This window comes from Heterodontus francisci, chromosome 15, assembly GCF_036365525.1.
Source record: "Heterodontus francisci isolate sHetFra1 chromosome 15, sHetFra1.hap1, whole genome shotgun sequence".
NCBI lineage: Eukaryota > Metazoa > Chordata > Chondrichthyes > Heterodontiformes > Heterodontidae > Heterodontus > Heterodontus francisci.
In genome coordinates, this window is record NC_090385.1 from 30,023,367 (window position 1) to 30,042,679 (window position 19,313).

The following is a 19,313-nucleotide window of genomic DNA, read 5'->3' on the forward strand; positions in this document are numbered from 1 at the left end:
ATCTTCTTTCCAACATAAGGTCAGAAGTGGGAATGTTCGCTGATGATTGCACAGCTTTCAGTACTATTCACAACTCCTCAGATATGAATCAGTTCGCACCCACATGCAGCAAGACCTGGACAATATTCAGGCTTGGGTTGATAAGTGGCAAGTAACAAGTGCCTGGTGTCATGCTCATGAGAAGTGCAGTGATGAAAATATAAAACCCAATTGAAGAGTTAAGAAACTTAACTTTTCCTTTAAAAAGTGGACATTGTGCTACAAAATGGCCATTGAAGGTCGGGCTGACTGGGCCTGTATATTCAAACTGTCTCACTGTCTGTTAAGGACAAAATGATACATTCCAAGCTAAGAAGTATCAATTGCACCCATCCTGAAACCATCAAGAGACATTCCTGAATTGAATGGGTTCTTCTTAAACAAAGAAGGTGTGAAGCAGCCACAACTGGTCCATTGTTGGTCACCACAGGGAGGGGGCCATGCGTCTCCCAACAAAGATAAATGTGAGAGATTTTTTCCTTAAGAAGTAGCTCTCTGGAGAGAGGAGAGAGATCGCAACAGTATCACAAAAAGTCTGTCCAGCCAAGAGCTGTGGGGGATCCAGAAAAAAACCAAAAAGGTGCCCTGCTGCGAATTGCACACTTCACCTTGGTGCAGCAGAGAACTGAAAGTGACCACCATCTCCAGAATGAAATCTACAAACAATCCAGGCCTGCAACCTTAAGATAGAAACAGTCCTCCAAGAAGTTTCAACAGGTTTTCCATGAACCCCGAACACCTACCTCACTTCAAACCCTTTTCCTCTCTATCTATCTATTGTGGGTGTGTGTGCAAGTGAATGTGTGCATGGGTGTGGCTGCGACCATTTCAGGAATGAATATCGTTCAATAAATAGTTAATCTTCAGTTTTAAACATACAAGAAAACCCGTTACTGTCTGTTTATTTGACAAATAATACAAAAGGGGTGAAAACTCTTGTAACAAAAATATTTGCTGTGGTCAGTTGGGAGGTGAACAGTGGAAACCCCCCACATCCCTTACCATCTAGCCCTACCACTGGCAATGACCATCTCCAACAAGAGAGAATCTAACCATCTCCCCTTGACAACCCTCTGGTAATAGAGCATCACTTACCAGCCGACAACAGGACTAGGATAACAATTAAATTAACAAGTTGCAAGTATTAATCACACATATAATTGCCATGTAATAATCATCTTGAACAAAAGAAAGCCTACTCACCTCCCCTTGACCGTTGACGATACCATCATCGCGAGCCCCTTACCATCAATATCTTGGGGCTCACCATCGACTAGCAACAGAACTGGACCAGCCATATCAAAACTATGGCTACAGAGGCTGGGTAGTCTGCAACAAGTGGCTCAATAGAATAAAAATTGGGTGGGTTCTATAAAACTGGGCCATACGCTCTGCCAAATTACCCTCCAGGCTATTATGACAAAAATCTAACCCCCAGTCAACACTAAGCTGTACTGGAGGTCACCTATACAAGCCATCTCTATAAATGTATAACACCAATATTTTAAACAGATCCAAAGTAACAGAAGGTCAAGGACTTCCCTGTCAGGCTTGGAGGGCCGAAGGGCCTGTTCCTGTGCTGTAATTTTCTTTGTTCTTTGTTTGACTGGTAAATTCTTCATTTTGCACAGAATGATGAACTGGATTTCCTATACATCCTCAGTCGTTTAAGAGATATTGTTGGCTGTTGTAATGGGTGGGAACAGTGGACTATAGGTTTTCCTACAACCATGAACTCATGTGTTGAAATATCTCTGAGCAACCCAGAAAATCCTGTGACCTCCTCGCACATTAGTTGCTAGTTATCCTCTGGCTCCACCTTGTGAGAGAATGTGTAACTACAAGATAGCAAAATATGGCAGCAGTTTCAACAATAACTTCCAAAAGGGAATTGGATAAATACTTGAACGGCAAATTTTGCAGGGCTGTGTGGTAAGAGCAGGGGACTGGGCCTAATTGGATAGCTCTTTCAAAGAGGCACGATGGGCCAATGCCCCCCTTCTGTGTTGTATCATTTTACAAAAACTATCTTTCCCCATTCTTGCCTGGCTCTATTTGCACTATGACCCTTTGACAGATTTTTTTCCTTGTGAGCAGTGATCTCACTGTAGCTCATCAACAGCCTCCAGTTCGGCCATCTGTCCACCATTGCTTGTCGACTGCTACATTTGTGTCACAGTGCGATTGGTGATACTATTTTTCAACTCCACATGGAAAGGAATTAACTAATTAATAAGTAGAGTAACTAAACCAGAGGGAGGAGATTACTGTATTTAGACAGCATTTAATATTTATTGTAGAAATCTAGCACTAGGGACCACATAGTGAAGTGTATCATAATTTAGTAAGGATTTAATAAGTATTTATTTATTTTATATCAATTAACTAATTAGTGATAGAAATGACAGTTAGAGGGGTGAAATGCTTCACCTGTGAGATGTGGGAAGTCCGTGACGCTTCCAGCGTTCCGGGCGACTACATCTGCAGGAAGTGTACCCAGTTGCAGCTCCTCACAGACTGCATGGATCGGTTGGAGCGGCAACTGGATGCACTTAGGAGCATACAGGTGGCGGAAAGCGTCATAGACAGGAGTTTTAGAGAAGTGGTTACACCCAAAGTGCAGGCAGATAGATGGGTGACCGCTAGAAGGGGCAGGCAGTCAGTGCAGGAATCCCCTGTGGCTATCCCCCTCTCCAACAAGTATACCGTTTTGAATACTGTTGCGGGGGATGGCCTATTAGGGGAAAACAGCAGCAGCCAGAGCAGTGGCACCACGGCTGGCACTGTTGTTCAGCAGGGAGGGACAAAGCACAGAAGAGCAATAGTTATAGCGGACTCTATAGTCAGGGGCACAGATAGGCGCTTCTGTGGACGTGAAAGAGACTCCAGGAAGGTATGTTGCCTCCCTGGTGCCAGGGTCAAGGATGTCTCTGAACGGACAGAGGGCATTCTGAAGGGGGAGGGTGAACAGCCAGAGGTTGTGGTACACATCGGTACCAATGACATAGGCAGGAAGAGTGATGAGATCCTGCTGGGGGAGTTTAGGGAGTTAGGTAGTAAGTTAAAAAACAGGACCTCTAGGGTTGTAATCTCTGGATTACTCCCTGTGCCACATGCCAGTGAGGCTAGAAATAGGAAGATAGTGCAGCTAAACACGTGGCTGAGCAGCTGGTGTAGAAGGGAGGGTTTCCGATATCTAGACCATTGGGCTCTCTTCAGGGACAGATGGGACCTGTACAAGAAGGACGGGTTGCATCTAAACTGGAGGGGCACTAATATCCTGGCTGCAAGGTTTGCTAGCGTCACTCGGGAGGGTTTAAACTAGTGTGGCAGGGGGGTGGGAACCAGAGCAGTAGGACAGCTAGTGAAGTAAATGAGGAGGACATAGTAAATAAGGCCAGTAGGACTAAGAGGAAGAGCAGGTAGGGAGATGTTGCTGAGCACAGCGGGACTGGTGGTCTGAAGTGCATTTGTTTCAATGCGAGAAGTATAACAGGTAAGGCAGATGAACTTAGAGCTTGGATTAGTACTTGGAAATATGATGTTGTTGCTAATACAGAGACTTGGTTGAGGGAAGGGCAGGATTGGCAGCTAAATGTTCCAGGCTTTAGAAGCTTCATGCAGGATAGAGGGGGATGTAAAAGGGGTGGGGGAGTTGCATTACTTGTTAAGGAGAATATCACAGCTGTACTGCGGGAGGACACCTCAGAGGGGTCATGCAGCGAGGCAATATGGGTGGAGCTCAGGAATAGGAAGGGTGCAGTCACGATGTTGGGGGTTTACTACAGGCCTCCCAACAGCCAGCGGGAGGTAGAGGAGCAGATATGTAGACAGATTTTGGAAAGATGTAACGGTAACAGGGTTGTAGTGGTGGGTGATTTTAACTTCCCCAATATTGACTGGGACTCACTTAGTGCTAGGGGCTTGGATGGGGCAGAATTTGTGAGGAGCATCCAGGAGGGCTTCTTGAAACAGTATGTAGATAGTCCAACTAGGGATGGGGCCATTCTGGACCTGGTATTGGGGAATGAGCCCGGCCAGATGGTCGAAGTTTCAGTAGGGGAGCATTTCGGGAGCAGTGACCATAATTCCATAAGTTTTAAGGTACTTGTGGATAAGGATAAGAGTAGTCCTCGGGTGAAGGTGCTAAACTGGGGGAAGGCTAATTATAACAATATTAGGCAGGAACTGAAGAATTTAGATTGGGGGCGGCTGTTTGAGGGTAAATCAACATCTGACATGTGGGAGTCTTTCAAACGTCAGCTGATTAGAATCCAGGACCAGCATGTTCCTGTGAGGAAGAAAGACAAGTTTGGCAAGTTTCGGGAAGCTTGGATAATACGGGATATTGTGAGCCTAGTCAAAAAGAAAAAAGGAAGCATTTGTAAGGGCTGGAAGACTAGGAACAGATGAAGCACTTGAGGAATATAAAGACAGTAGGAAGGAAATTAAGCAAGGAGTTAGGAGGGCTAAAAGGAGTTATGAAAAGTCATTGGCAAACAGGATTAAGGAAAATCCCAAGGCTTTTTATACATATATAAAGAGCAAGAGGGTAACCAGGGAAAGGGTTGGCCCACTCAAGGACAGAGATGGGAATCTATGCATGGAGCCAGAGGAAATGGGCGAGGTGCTAAATGAGTACTTTGCATCAGTATTCACCAAGGAGAAGGACTTGGTGGATGATGAGCCTAGGGAAGGGAGTGCAGATAGTCTCAGTCATCTCATTATCAAAAAGGAGGAGGTGTTGGGTGTCTTGCAAAGCATTAAGGTAGATAAGTCCCCAGGGCCTGATGGGATCTACCCTAGAATACTGAGGGAGGCAAGGGAAGAAATTGCTGGGGCCTTGACAGAAATCTTTGCATCCTCATTGGCTACAGGTGAGGTCCCAGAGGACTGGAGAATAGCCAATGTTGTTCCTTTGTTTAAGAAGGGTAGCAAGGATAATCCAGGAAATTATAGGCCGGTGAGCCTTACATCAGTGGTAGGGAAACTATGAGAGAGGATTCTTCGGGACAGGATTTACTCCCATTTGGAAACAAATGAACTTATTAGCAAGAGACAGCATGGTTTTGTGAAGGGGAGGTCGTGTCTTACTAATTTGATTGAGTTTTTTGAGGAAGTGACGAAGATGATTGATGAGGGAAGGGCGGTGGATGTTGTCTATATGGACTTTAGTAAAGCCTTTGACAAGGTCCCGCATGGCAGACTGGTACAAAAGGTGAAGTCACACGGGATCAGAGGTGAGCTGGCAAGATGGATACAGAACTGGCTCGGTCACAGAAGACAGAGGGTAACAGTGGATGGGTGTTTTTCTGAATGGAGGGATGTGACTAATGGTGTTCCGCAGGGATCAGTGCTGGGACCTTTGCTGTTTGTAGTATATATAAATGATTTGGAGGAAAATGTAGCTGGTCTGATTAGTAAGTTTGCGGACGACACAAAGGTTGGTGGAGTTGCGGATAATGATGAGGATTGTCAGAGGATACAGCAGGATATAGATCGGTTGGAGACTTGGGCGGAGAAATGGCAGATGGAGTTTAATCCGGACAAATGCATTTTGGAAGGTCTAATGCAGGTGGGAGGTATACAGTAAATGGCAGAACCCTTAGGAGTATTGACAGGCAGAGAGATCTGGGCGTACAGGTCCACAGGTCACTGAAAGTGGCAACGCAGGTGGATAAGGTAGTCAAGAAGGCATTCGGCATGCTTGCCTTCATCGGTCGGGGCATAGAGTATAAAAATTGGCAAGTCATGTTGCAGCTGTACAGAACCTTAGTTAGGCCACACTTAAAATATTGCGTGCAATTCTGGTCGCCACACTACCAGAAGGACGTGGAGGCTTTGGAGAGGGTACAGAGGTTTACCAGGATGTTGCCTGGTCTGGAGGGCATTAGCTATGAGGAGAGGTTGGAAAAACTCGGATTGTTTTCACTGGAACGACGGAGGTGTAGGGGCGACATGATAGAGGTTTACAAAGTTATGAGCGGCATGGACAGAGTGGATAGTCAGAAGATTTTTCCCAGGGTGGAAGAGTCAGTTACTAGGGGACATAGGTTTAAGGTGCGAGGGGCAAAGTTTAGAGGGGATGTGCGAGGCACGTTTTTTTACACAGAGGGTGGTGAGTGCCTGGAACCTGCTGCCAGGGGAGGTGGTGGAAGCAGATACGATAGCAACGTTTAAGAGACATCTTGACAAATATATGAATAGGAAGGGAATAGAGGGATATGGGCCTCGTAAGTGCAGAAGGTGTTAGTTTCGGCAGGCATCAAAATCGGCGCAGGCTTGGAGGGCCGAATGGCCTGTTCCTGTGCTGTACTGTTCTTTGTATATTCTGTAATAGTGATGAATTCCACTCGAAAGATGTGGACTCAAAAGAAATCTGTATTAAAAACAAAACTAGAATTTTCAACTACTGGGTTCTGACGCTAGTCCCTGTGCACGCCTCAGTTACTGTTGCTTAAGTTTTAATTCCATACTGAACTCCACCCTATTTTCTCCCATCATTCTGAAAGCATTCGCATTGTGTGGGTACAATTGCATTGGTACTGGTTCTTTCTCCACTCTGACAACCAAGCAGCCATTCCTGTGTGAGTCTTGACAAGTGTCAGCAAACTATTTGACTATGAAGTTTGGGCATTATAGTCAAGCCAATTGCTATGCAATGTGTGCAGTAAACAGGAGTCAGAAATCTGATTTGATTTTTGCCTTGTCTAACGCAGAGGTACTGTAGTCTGTTTAGGCACATGACTGGAGCCAATCTCCATCTGTGAACTTAAAAAGTAAATGCTGACAGGCTATATTACCTTTGAAGGCATCACAGCCAAACTCAATCCTGTTCTTTCCTCACATTAAAAAAGGCAGCAATTGGCAATGGAATGATTTTTCCTCTCATGTTGGGATCAATTGCTGCGTGACAAGGATGCTGTTCCTAGGATTTTCCTTTAAATTCTATGCTCAGCTCCCCAGTGGCTCAATTGTTAAATGATCTGCTCATTCTGCTCTTTCTGTTTTAGAGCAACATTAAATTCAACTGCTTTTGTCTTTCAAGTATTCGTATATTGTAGCCCCTATTTGAAATAACCTTCAATGAGTCAAGGTCATATTTACACAGTATGTTTGACCAGTTTCATCTCAGTACTGTAAACAGAAGCCTGGCTTGGAGGTTCTTGAACATCAAGGAATAGGAGAGTCGGCAGGGACGGTGATGTTGTTACAAGCAACAATGCATTCCATGATATTTGGAAAGGAAGGCTGGAGATAGTTAGAAGTCAAACAGATAGATTGATGGGGAGTATTTTGAAAAGGGGAAAAGATTTCATCAAGTTTATGGCTTTGAGAATAACCCGTGTGGCTCAGTCCCAAGGCTACATTAAGATTAGAAATTAGCCGATTAGCTAAAAAAAAATCCACAATGAATATAGAAAATATTTCCAAACTCATCTTTGTCTGAGGATTAGTGCATGCTACGCTATTGGACTCACTTTAGTGTTGTCTCCTACATTAAACCAACTCAATAACAAATGAAATAAATATTCTGCAAATAGCCAGAGCAAGGTACAGCACTAGTTTCAAAGACATGTAGTTCTTCTTTGCGCAGCAGGCAACTGTGTTCTCTATTAAAATTCATATTAATAAAAAAGCAATGATTGTTGTTTCCTTTTCTGCAGAACTCCAATTACATCTTTAATGTGCTCAGCATTTAGTTTGTGCTTTCAGGGAATCCTTCGTTATCTACTTTTCATCCTTAACTTTATCAGGCATCTTTTTTTCCTTAATGGTGGTTGAATGTCACAATCACCATAATGGCTCTGAACTGAATGGAATTCTTTTGGCCACTTAGCCTTAAGTTTAGCCGATAGCTGTTCTTGTACCTCAACAACCAAACACTTTGCATACGGGTTTTGCTTTTTATCTTAACTTACAAATATTTTTAGGTCCAAATTGTACAGTGCCAAAGATCTGCTGTCAACTATGTACAATGTGATCTAACAACAATGGATTTTCCAGAACCTATAAAGATTGACTATCTGTTATGACATTGGTCAGTTGAATATTGTAAGCCAGTCATTTTAACCTTTTTTTTTTATACTGTATTTCAACCCACAGAAACTCAGGTCTTTGTAAGAATTCCAATACCAAAAAAATAAGTGTTTTAACTATTCTTTATTGGCATTCACTCCAAACTTCTTTACAGGAGGTTGGCTTGGGTGGAGCTTGGTTAAAAAGACAGCAGGAAAAAAGATGGAAAAGGAAAAGGAAACTTTATGGCTAACTATAACTGTTTCTCCTTGATGTTTTGACAGTCAACCATTTTATTTTCCTCAACAGCATTAGTTTCAAGTTCCACTCATCCTTGTAGACATTACCTCTCCGCCTATGCTCAGTCACGTCCAAATGTAGTCCAAGGCTCCATCCTTGATGTACTGTTTACACATGACACCTCTGAACTCTCATTAATTACAGAGGTGGTGTGGAGTGGAGGACAGGCTGCACATCCAAATATGCCAAAATCAGTTTGGATTACTTGTCCATTTCTGCCATTGATCCCAAGGCCTCTGCAATTAGCCATCGAAGCTGACATTCCCTCCAGTTTAATGTGGTAAAGCCTGCCACACAGCACTTGCTGCCGCCAACCTGCCCAATTGCCACACGTCAAATCCCCAAGTGTGGAATACCGCACAATGCTGATCTTTCCTCACATTCACTTCATTACTAAGACTATCGTTTATATTTCTGTATCACCTATTTCCACCAGTAACCTGCACTGTTACCAATACTCATTCCATTATCACTGAAGTGCAAGTTGAGAAGGCTGTTTCGAAAGCATGCAGGATACTTGGCTTTATAAACAGAGGCAGAGAATTGAAAAAACAAGTTATGCTAAATCTCGATAAATCACTGGTTTGCCTGCAGCTGCAATATATTGTGCCCAATTTTGAGTACCAAACTTTAAGGAGGGTGCAGATATTAGGATGGTACCAGGGAGATGGAGGTTGAGTAATGGACAGACTAGGGAAATTGGAGTTGTTTTTCTTACAACAGAGAATGTTAAGCAGAGATTTAATAGAGGTGCTCAAAATCATGAAGGGCTTTGATGGAGTTAATAAGAAAATGTTTCCAGTGGCAGAAGGGTTGATGACCAGAGAACACAGATTTAAGGTAATCGACAAAAGAACCAGAGGCAATGAGATTTTTTTTTAATGCTATGAGTTAAGACGATCTGGAAGCTACCACCCAAAAGGGCAGAAAAAGATTCAATAATTGGATAAATTCTTGAAGTGGAAAAAATTGCAAGCGATGGGAATAGTAGTATAACCATAGAAAAGTTACAGCACAAAGAGGCCATTCAGCCCATTGTGTCTGCGCCGGCTGAAAAAAACGCCCATTCTAATCCCACCTTCCAGCACCTGGTCCGTAGCGTAGTAGGTTACAGCACTTCAGGTGCAGGTCCAGGTACCTTTTAAATGAGTTGAGGGTTTCTGCTTCCACCACCAATCTGGGTAGCGAATTCCAGCCACCCACCATCCTCTGGGTGAAAATGTTTTTCCTCACGTCCCCTCAAAGCCTTCCAACAAACACCTTAAATCTGTGCCCCCTGGTAACTGACCTCTCTCTGCTAGGGGCAATAGGTCCTTCCTGTCTACTGTATCAAGCCCCCTCATAATTCTGTATACCTCAGTTGTTACCCTTCAACCTCCTCTGTTCTAATAAAAACAACCGTTGCCTATCCAATCTTTCCTCATAGCTGCAATCTTCGAGCCCTGGCAACATTCTTGGAAATCTCCTCTGTACTCTCTCCAAAGCAATTGTGTCCTTCCTGTAAGGTGGTGACCAGAACTGTTCGCAGTACTCCAGCTGTGGCCTAACCAGCGATTTATACAGTTCCAGCATTACACCCCTGCTTTTGAATTCTATACATCGGCCAATAAAGGAAAGCATTCTAGATGCCTTCTTCACCACTTTATCCACCTGTCCTGCCACCTTCAGGGACTTGTGGACATGCACTCCAAGGTCTTTCACTTCCCCTACCCCTCTCAATATCCTCCAGTTTATTGTGTATTCCCTTGCTTTATTTGCCCTCCCTAAATGAATTACCTCACACTTCTCTGGATTGAATTCCATTTGCCGCTTTTCTGCTCACTCAACCAAATTGCGATATAATTCTGGAGCCTACATCTATCCTCTTCACTATCAACTACACGGCCAATTTTTGCATCTCTAATTGCCCTTGAGGTGATGGTGGTGAGCTGCCTTCTTGAACTACTGTAGTTCATCTGGTGTAGATACAGGCACATAACTAAGGAAGGCAGTTCCAGGATTTTGTCGAAGGAGGCTTGGCAAGTTGCTGCAGTGCATTGTGTAGCTGTAGATGCCAATCAAGCGAGTTGCTTTCTCTTGGATGGTGTCGAGCTTCTTGAGTCATCAAGACAAGTGGAGAGTATTCCATCACACTTGTAATTTGTGCCTTGTAGAGTGGACATGCTTTAGGGAATCAGCTCTGATCTGCTCCTGTAGCAGCATTTATATGGCTAGTTCAGCTAAGTTTCGATCAATGGCAAACCAGCACAATACCTCCAATAATGAGTAAACCCTCTCAACCATCCGCCCTCCCCACAGAACTCAAAAGCTTTTCTCCCCCTAATAAACACAACTTGAAAGTTTCTATAATTTATTGATTTACTATGAAACCCAATATACAGAGGTAATCAGTACAGCAGAAGGCAAATTTGCATTTCAGCCTTTCTGTACTCAAATAATTTCTCTCAAACACTTGGTCCATTCATCTAGTCTTCCCTCCATTTTTGAGGAGTGATCTTGCCAATAGGAGACAAGTTCCATGTGAGCCCAGTCTGTGTAGAAACCTACATGTAAACAGAAAAGAGCAAGAAACAATGCAGGTAAGTCACTACACGAGATAGCCTGGCAACTCAAACCAAGAATTTGCTATTCAAGTTTTGCAATGTCTGAAACAGAATTTCATTTTTTAGTACTCCAATTAGGAAAACTGGATTTTTATGTTTTCAAATGTCTGCCAGGTCAATAAATAAAATTGAAATTTCACCTGCCACCATTTTCTTAAATAACTGTTCTGCATATTAGCAGAATTGTAGCCGAAAGTGTTGATTTTAAGAGAGCACCCAAAAAGTGATTAAACAAAGCCATGTGCTCTGATGAAAGGTCATTGACCTGAAACATTAACTTTCTCCACAGATGCTACCAGACCTGCTGAGTATTTCCAACATCTGCAGTACTTCGCTTTTGTAGACAAAGCAAGTGCTGGATGTAGAGTACACTCTCCAACTGCAATCCTAACAATTATAGTATTGCACTGACCTCACACAGGACTTACTCTTTCATAACACGGGAATCTGGAGTTGTGCTTACAATCAGATCAGCCATGATCTTGTTGAATGGCAAAGCAGGCTCGAGGGGCTAAAAGGCCTACTCCTGCTCCTATTTTGTATGGCACATTAGACATTGTATTTTCAGACATGCGTGGCTCACCTTTGGATGAGGTCCAGTAGTCATCTTTGGAATTCTTAAAAAAAAACTACAAAAGCACAGATATCCCAATACCTGAACAAAAGTAACTTGTGCATGAGATTAAACATTCAAACATTCTTCTTAATATCCAGTGACACCTACCTACACACACTAGGGGGCATGCTTATAAATTTGATGGCAACAAGACTTCCTTTAACAAAATCTTTGAGTCCTCGACAGCAGAGTGGATAAATGCCATGTTAACAAAGCAGGTTCCAGGTTTAATCTCTGCAATGAAAATCAATCTCAAGCCATAAATTCAGTGTGGGCAAAACCATCCTCAGTATCCCCCAACTGGAGGGAGAGGAAGGGGAAAAGATATTCACTCAAGGATCCTGCTGTTCAATATATAGTGACCCCTGCTGGAAAGCTCATGTTGGGAGGTCATGAAAGGTCTTGGGTGCAATGCCACATGTGCTGTTGGTCCCACCAGCCCAATAGCCTGCTCATAGTGTCTAGGTTCACTTGAATGAACAGTTTGAAAAAGTATCTCAGTATAGTCTGAGACATCACCTTCAGAAGATAAGAAATTCATCTAACGTTTGAAATTTGCCCCCAAGTGCTACTGCGGTCAAAATTAACTTTCAAATTCCATTTTCTCGAGAAAGACCATTTAACTGGTTTAATTCCTCAAGAACAACCTGACAACATACGTCCAGACATATTGAGTCATTGTATAATAACAAGATCTGAAACACAAACGTGCTCCACTCGATTCTTCAACCAGTTATTTGAACTCTCTCTCTTGTAGGCACAAACCTGCGAATAGTTCACTGCTTATCTGAAGCAGGAGCTTGACCTACTTTTTGTTGGCTGAAGTTAACATTAGAAGATTAAATATGTTCCTACATTAAAGCAATATAAAAATAATTAAAAGAATGTTGGGTAAGGGGGCAGGATTACAAAGCAGTGGTTAGACCCCATTTAGAAGAATGCATTCTGTTCTGGGCACTGCATCTTAGGAAGAATAATGGTCTTGAAAGGGGTGCAGCAGATTCACCAGAATGATACCAGGACTAAAAAGTTAAGTTATAAATACTTTGCATAGACTAGTGTTGTATTCCCTTGATTATAGAAGATTAAGTGGTGACCTTAGTGAGACATTTTAAGATGATTAAAGGATTAGATGGGATGGAGAGAGAAACTATTTCCTAGTGTGGGAGAGTCCAGAAGGTAGGGGAAATCTGGAACACTCTCCCAAAAAGATGTTGAGGCTAAGCCAATTGAAAGTTTTAAAACTGAGATTGATATGACTTTTGATACACAGAAGGTATAAGGAATACAGAACTAAGGCAGATAGACGGAATTAAGCTACAGATCAGCTATGATCTAATTGAATGACATAACAGGCTCAAGTGGCTGAATGGCCTAGTTCTGTTCAGACAGTAAACCCTGCAACAACTTAATCTGAATAGTTGAACTTCTAAACTAAAAAATAAACATTTGAGCTAATGCTGCATTTCAAATCAGAAACTGTAAACATGACAGCAGTTTTGTAAGAGAACAAACTTATGCAAAGATCAAGATTTGAAGAAATGCAACATCTCAGATAAGATTTGCAGACACCCTACAGAGTTTCTCTACTTCAGCAAATTGCCAGTACTTGTTAACTAGGTTTGGTCAAAATTTGGAGAACTGTTAAAAAATGCTTTGAAAGAATAAGTCAGGGTTGAATAAGGCACACCATAAAACATTACAAATCCCTCATTCTATGTTGAATAAAAAACATCTTGCTGCTGCTTTAGCACTTATGTCACAGCAGCAGGGGACAGATTCAATCCCCATTCTATCGAGTTGTTATTAAGTCACACCGAGCGAATTCAAGCAGGTCACAGCTCACAAAAGGAGTGACAGAGACCTAGAAGTCTATTCTTGACTCAAATGGTGCCTGATAAAATCATATGTTAAAAATACAGAAGAGGTTAGTATGATGTTCAAAAACTTACATAACCCCAGACTGTAACACAGAATACTAGTCCTCCCAAAAGGATAGCATTTCCATATTTGTCATGGAAGTCAGGACCAGTTTTGTGGTGAACTTGTCTTGCTACAATTTGGCGAATGCTCCGACCTAAAATATAAAAAGATCAACAATGAAAAATAGGCAAATCCTTTTTTCTGCAACTACTCAATAACTTCAGGCTTATCCAGAGACCTTACTGGTGAACTCTTAGCTAGTGAGAGAATTCTTAACAATGAGGTATATCAAATGCTTAAGCAGCACTTTTTTTTTTAATTTATTTTTTTCAAGGCAAGCAATAGTTGCACATGAGAAGGTGGCGAGCTTCCTTCTTGAACCACATAAGTCCATCTGGTGTGGGTGCACCCACAGTGCTGTAAGGGATGGAGTTCCAAGATTTTGATCAGCGACAGTGAAGGAACAGCAATATATTTCCAAGTCAAGATGATACGTGGCTTGTACAGGAACTTGCAGTTGGTGGTGTTCCCACATGTCTGCTGCCCTTGTCCTTCTAGGTGGAAGAGATCATGGGTTTGGGAAGTGCTATCAAAGGAGACGGGGTGAGTTGCTGCAGTGCATCTTGTATCTGGGACACACTGCTGTCATTCTGCACTGGAGGTGGTGGATGGGGTGCCAATCAAGCTGACTGTTATGCCCTGGATGAGGTCGAGCTTCCCGAGTGTTGTCAGAGCTGCACTCATTCAGACAAGGGGAGAGTTTTCCATCACATTTCTAACTTGTGCCTTGTAGATAGATGGTGGACAGGCTTTAGGAGGTGGGTTACATGCTGCAGAATTCCCAGCCTCTTGTAGCCACAGTATATTTTTGGCTGCTCCTGTTCAGTTTCTGGCCAATGGTAACTCCCAGGATGTCGATAGTGGGGGAATGCAGCAATGGTGATGCCATTGAACAAAGAGAGATGGTTAGATTCTCTCTGGTTGAAAGGGGTCATTGTGTGGCACTTATGTGGTGCAAATATTACTTGCCACTTATTAGCCCAAGCCTGGATGTTGTCCAGGTCCTGCTGCATCTGGACATGGATTGCTTCAGTATCTGAGGAGTTGTGATTGGTGCTGAACACTATGCAATCAGCAGACATCACCACTTCTGACCTTATGGAAGGAAGGTCATCGATGAAGCAGCTGATGACTGGGCCTAGGACATTACTCTGAGGAATTTGTGCAATGTTCTAGGGCTGAGATGATTGGCTCCAAAACAACCACACCACCTTCCATTGTGCTAGGTATGACTCCACTGTAGGATAATGTACCACAAAAGTGGTGGAATTCAGTCAGTCAGTCTCCCAATCTACTAAATTACAGCTGCTGCAAGAAGCATGTAGCAAAAGTTGTATACCTCCCTACACAGAATGTTTAGAAACTGCAAATAATCTGCCCAGTAATATCAATTATTCTGGAATTTCAGTTCAGTACTCCTTCTGAGGTTGTATTTTTAAAGCAGATACTTAAGAAACATTAAGAAAAGCTTGATTTTTCAGGTTAGAGCCTACTTTAATAGTTGAATCAAGCAACTGAAATATGCTTCCAGACTGTGTTGTTTCCATATGTTCAGTTGTTATATTTCAAAATGTAGCAAGTGATTTTTGTTGGGTTCAGCTACACAACCTTCACCCGTGGTCAGGTCAGCTGCCCAGTAACATTAAGTAAAGGTGACACTCTACACAATAGCACAACTACGAATTGCCCAATGTGTAAAATAGCAATCAAATTTTGTGTCATCTTAGTCAGCATTAGCAATACTGTAGTGTTATTCTGCCAATGGTGGATTAAGACATAAAACTGATTTAAACTCAGTTCCACTTTCTCAAGTAATAAAGTCCTGCAACAGACATTCTATCAGTTCACAGTCTGATCACAGATCTGTAGCAACAAACTCAACATATCTTATGCACAATAATCTAGAATATTTCTTCCACAACTACACAAGTGTCCACAAATTTGCATCAGTGGAAGTTAAATGTTACCCATACTTCACAAATCAGACAATATGCTGTCACTGACAAATCATTACCATTACAGACATATAGTCAAAGGGGTAGAGCAGACACCATTACATTATGCACAGAAAATTGCAGTCCATACTGTCCAGTCATGAAAAATGCCAAGAACAAATACAATAATGTATTACAGTAAATAAAAACCCTGCAACACAAAAGTTCAAGCTTCAGCATGAAACATTTAAAATCCAGTTTTAAATGTAAATTAAGTTCACAGTTTGGAGAGTGACTCTTCATCACCATTTCTACTCAAATTTAAGACCGATAAAAATGACACTACAGCACATTTTTGCAGTAAGGCATAGTACATGGGCTTAAGCTTGCGTGTCTTTGGTGGCTGCTCCTCAAAAGGGATTATCTACAAGAATCAACTGATAAGCTAAGACCTTTGGTCAGTTCAGAGGGGCTATTACAAGGATACAACAGGATTCAGGAAGCAAACCAGAATAATTTTTTTCCAAATATACCAAGGAAATGGGAGCAGGGACTTCAGGTTCAGCTGTCCAAGAATAAACATCCTAAGAATAAAAAGACAAAGCCAAAAGTGGTACAGAGGACAAATCCAGGAAAGCATTCCTTCACACAGATTGAACAGAGTGCTGGAAAAAATGGTTGCGCCCTGCAAACTGAACTCGACAGTTTAATGGGAGGTCTGTAGGATTGGTACTTTGGAATGATGAAATCTAATGGGCTGGAGAATCTAGTCACCTCAACCAATCTGGTGAGGTGATCAAATATAGCTGCGTAAAATATACATCATACATTAACTTAGACTAATAGCATAATAGAATGCAATTTGGACACTTTAAAATACAAGATAATGACGAAATAGCCAAGTAATTAATTGAAAAGCACAGTTTTTTGTTCAACAAAAATGTGTTTCCACCCACATAATGACCCTGATTTTGCAACGCTGAATTATTTCCTCACAGTTTGAGTTGCTTTAATGACACGGTCACATTTCCGCTCCCTCTCCCTTGCTCGCGTTTTGAAAGAACCTACTGCCAACCTACAGAAAACCCTTACAAAATACAACTGATAAATTCTAATGAAAGCTGAGCCGGCCCGAAAGGGGCAACACGCCGGCATTTACCGGTTAGAGAAAGCAAACTCTTGGTTAAAGGCACCATCTCCACCGCGCTCCGTTTACCCTTCAACAAAACAAAATGGCAACCACAACGGCCTCCCACACAGCGCATGCGTTAACAGGCGGGGCGTTTCATCATAAAGATTTTTTAAAAATTCATTCCTTTACATATCACGGTTTTTATTTAAAAGACATGTATAGTCTAAAATAAAATTTAAAGTAAAACATGCATCAAAAGTTTTTTTGCATAAAGGAGAGAACAATTTAAATAGCGCATGCGCCCAACGGGAGAACTACAGTTCCCAGAATGCCAGGCCGCAGCCCCGCACTTCCCTCAGGATTTTTGATTATTTTTTCTGCCTCGATCATTTTCCAAATTACAGCGCCTTACAATGAATAAAATTATTATTAAATGTTGTTACTTGATTGGAGTAGGGAATTTCTGAACATTTAAAGTTCTGGTGATCTTGTCAGTCTCTTTTGAAATGAAGTCCAGAGTCTCGGAGCCGTTTAATCGGAGTATGGCGACTGGAAGCGGCCGGAGAAAACAATTCCAGTTAAAACTTATTAAATATTACAAGGTATAAGACGCTCAATGCTCTTTTAGTTTATCAAGCCTGGTAGCAGAGCTTCAAGCATCTGTGTCAGGATGGCCGAGTGGTCTAAGGCGCCAGACTCAAGGAGTGAAGTCCTTCCGTAATGAATCGGGTGTTCTGGTCTCCAACTGGAGGCGTGGGTTCGAATCCCACTTCTGACACACTTTTTTTCAAATTTAAAAACCCTACTGCACGTAAATTACATTAAAAAAAATAAACAACACGCATCCGGTGTAAATATTAATATTTAAAAGCATATTATAAATAAAATAATTAATGTTCAACAGTACGATGAGCGTGCCCCGAACCTAATCATGACTTTGTTGCTGCTGAGATGTGCAGGTAGTTTCATATGAGGTTATATTTAACAACGATTTATATAACATTATCCCTCCACTTGCCAGCCAATAAAAAAAAATCAAAGAATCATGAACAAAATACTGTCACCCTGACTCCCCAGTAACCAGGAAATGTAATTGCAAATAGCATTGACTGCTGTACACAGTGAGGTTAGAAGCTTAGAGAGGGGAGAGCAGAATTTCATTAGAATCAAATGATACAGTGGGATAATTTAGCATGGATTGCTTTATGACAAATGGCAACTAAGGCAAAGACTATAAAATAATTGAATAAGGATTTGAAAAGGAAGAGATTGTAAACTATGAGAAGTAGACAGAGCAAACGGATGGGAGGATATAGCTCCTGGTGGAGGGGGCATTGATTTATTATAGGTGACTTGGGTCAAATGGCTTAATATGTTCTAATTTTTATAATTCTGCATTACATTTAAATGAATTTTTATTAGTAAAATGAATTTGAACAATGAATTGTATAAAATTAAATGATAAATAATTGAATTAAATATTATCATGTAAGTGGTAATGAGAGGAACTGCTGTCTAAACAGAATGATTTAGTGCAGATTTGAATAACTTGGTTCTTTTTAACATAAGATAACATGGACAATATTTTTTCATGCAGAACTGAAAGAGAGCATGGGGTGTCGGCAGACTCATACAGAAGCCCATAATATTTCATACAGATCGCCTCCTGTAAACAGCAACAAGCACTTCCTTGCTAGTGGTGCCACTGCATCTAACAAAATGAGTCTGTTTGGCAGAAAGAACATCGATACACGAATATTAGTAAAAGACTATATGGATCAACAGAGTTTTAATATCTGATGTACTAAAACAAGAACAGGTGTCAGAATGGCCGAGTGGTCTAAGGCGCCAGACTCAAGGAGTGAAGTCCTTCTGTGATAAACTGGGTATTCTGGTCTCCAGTTGGAGGCGTGGGTTCAAATCCCACTTCTGACATGAAGCTTTTGCTCATTAAGGGCAAATTATGCTTGACAAATGAGGGTCCTCAGAGGCCTGTTTTAGGTCAGGAAAAAGAACCCGGCCTGAGTCCCTCCGATTTTGCCCCGGACCCGACCTGAGCCGAACCCGACCATCAATTTACTCACCTTCCTGACACCGTACCTTAATGAAGCTGCAGCACATGCATGGTGATGTCACTTGCTCACTGCGCAGACTCAGTTTCGTCCCGGACTCCCAGCTCAGGTAAGTTTTTAAAATTTCAATATTTACCAGCAGAGCACTTACCGTGTGTGTCCGGCCCAACTTGGCCCGACCCGACCCGAGCCCCAAAGCGCCCCCGGAAGATGGGCCCGACCCGACCCAAACCCAACACGTTGTCGGGTCCCGTCAGGTTCGGGTCGGGTAGCAGGCCTCTAGGTCTTCTCCACATTGGGGACACCAAACGCTGATTGAGTGACCTCTTTGCAGAATGCCTCCATACAGTCTGCCAGTGTGACCACCGCCACCTCCCCCCCCCCCACCCCCCCAAGCTTCTGGTCTCCTGTCATTTTAATTCTCTGCCCCACTCCCACTCTGACCTCAACAAAAGCAAAGTGCTGTAGATGGTGGAAATCTGAAATGAAAAGAGAAAATGCTGGAAATACTCAGCAGGTCTGACAGCCTCTGTGGAGAGTGAAACAGAGTTAATGTTTCAGGTTGATGACCCTTCATCAGGACTGACTTCTCTGTCCTCAGTCTTTTACACTATT

General features: G+C 42.2%; 1 protein-coding gene and 2 non-coding genes across 4 annotated transcripts; 2 read left to right on the top strand and 1 right to left on the bottom strand.

Annotated features, from left to right (window-relative positions):
* Positions 1 to 10,698: 10,698 nt before the first annotated feature.
* cox7b (cytochrome c oxidase subunit 7B) lies at positions 10,699 to 17,311 on the bottom strand. Of its 2 annotated transcripts, none has more exons than XM_068047328.1 (3): positions 17,070 to 17,311; positions 13,530 to 13,654; positions 10,699 to 10,901 (listed from the first exon to the last, which is right to left on the bottom strand). In XM_068047328.1, the coding sequence occupies exons 1-3, from the start codon at positions 17,095 to 17,097 to the stop codon at positions 10,824 to 10,826; spliced, it is 231 nt and encodes a 76-aa protein (XP_067903429.1). In that variant the 5' UTR covers positions 17,098 to 17,311; the 3' UTR covers positions 10,699 to 10,823. The 2 variants fall into 2 exon arrangements, with proteins under 2 accessions (XP_067903429.1, XP_067903428.1); XM_068047327.1 differs by lacking the exon at positions 17,070 to 17,311 and adding an exon at positions 16,654 to 16,744.
* trnal-caa (transfer RNA leucine (anticodon CAA)) lies at positions 17,291 to 17,404 on the top strand. Its single transcript has 2 exons — positions 17,291 to 17,328; positions 17,359 to 17,404. It is a non-coding gene; the product is annotated as a tRNA-Leu (tRNA).
* Positions 17,405 to 18,447: 1,043 nt separating this feature from the next.
* trnal-caa (transfer RNA leucine (anticodon CAA)) lies at positions 18,448 to 18,561 on the top strand. Its single transcript has 2 exons — positions 18,448 to 18,485; positions 18,516 to 18,561. It is a non-coding gene; the product is annotated as a tRNA-Leu (tRNA).
* Positions 18,562 to 19,313: the final 752 nt, after the last annotated feature.

What these genes read in the sequence shown, in the direction of transcription:
- cox7b (XM_068047327.1), bottom strand. Translation starts at nt 16,690, where the DNA reads ATGGTGCCTTTAACCAAGAGTTTGCTTTCTCTAACCG. An exon ending in GAGTTTGCTTTCTCTAACCG is followed by an intron (nt 13,655 to 16,653) that starts GTAAATGCCGGC and finishes TTTATATTTTAG; the next exon opens with GTCGGAGCATTCGCCAAATT. An exon ending in GTGTTACAGTCTGGGGTTAT is followed by an intron (nt 10,902 to 13,529) that starts GTAAGTTTTTGA and finishes GTTTACATGTAG; the next exon opens with GTTTCTACACAGACTGGGCT.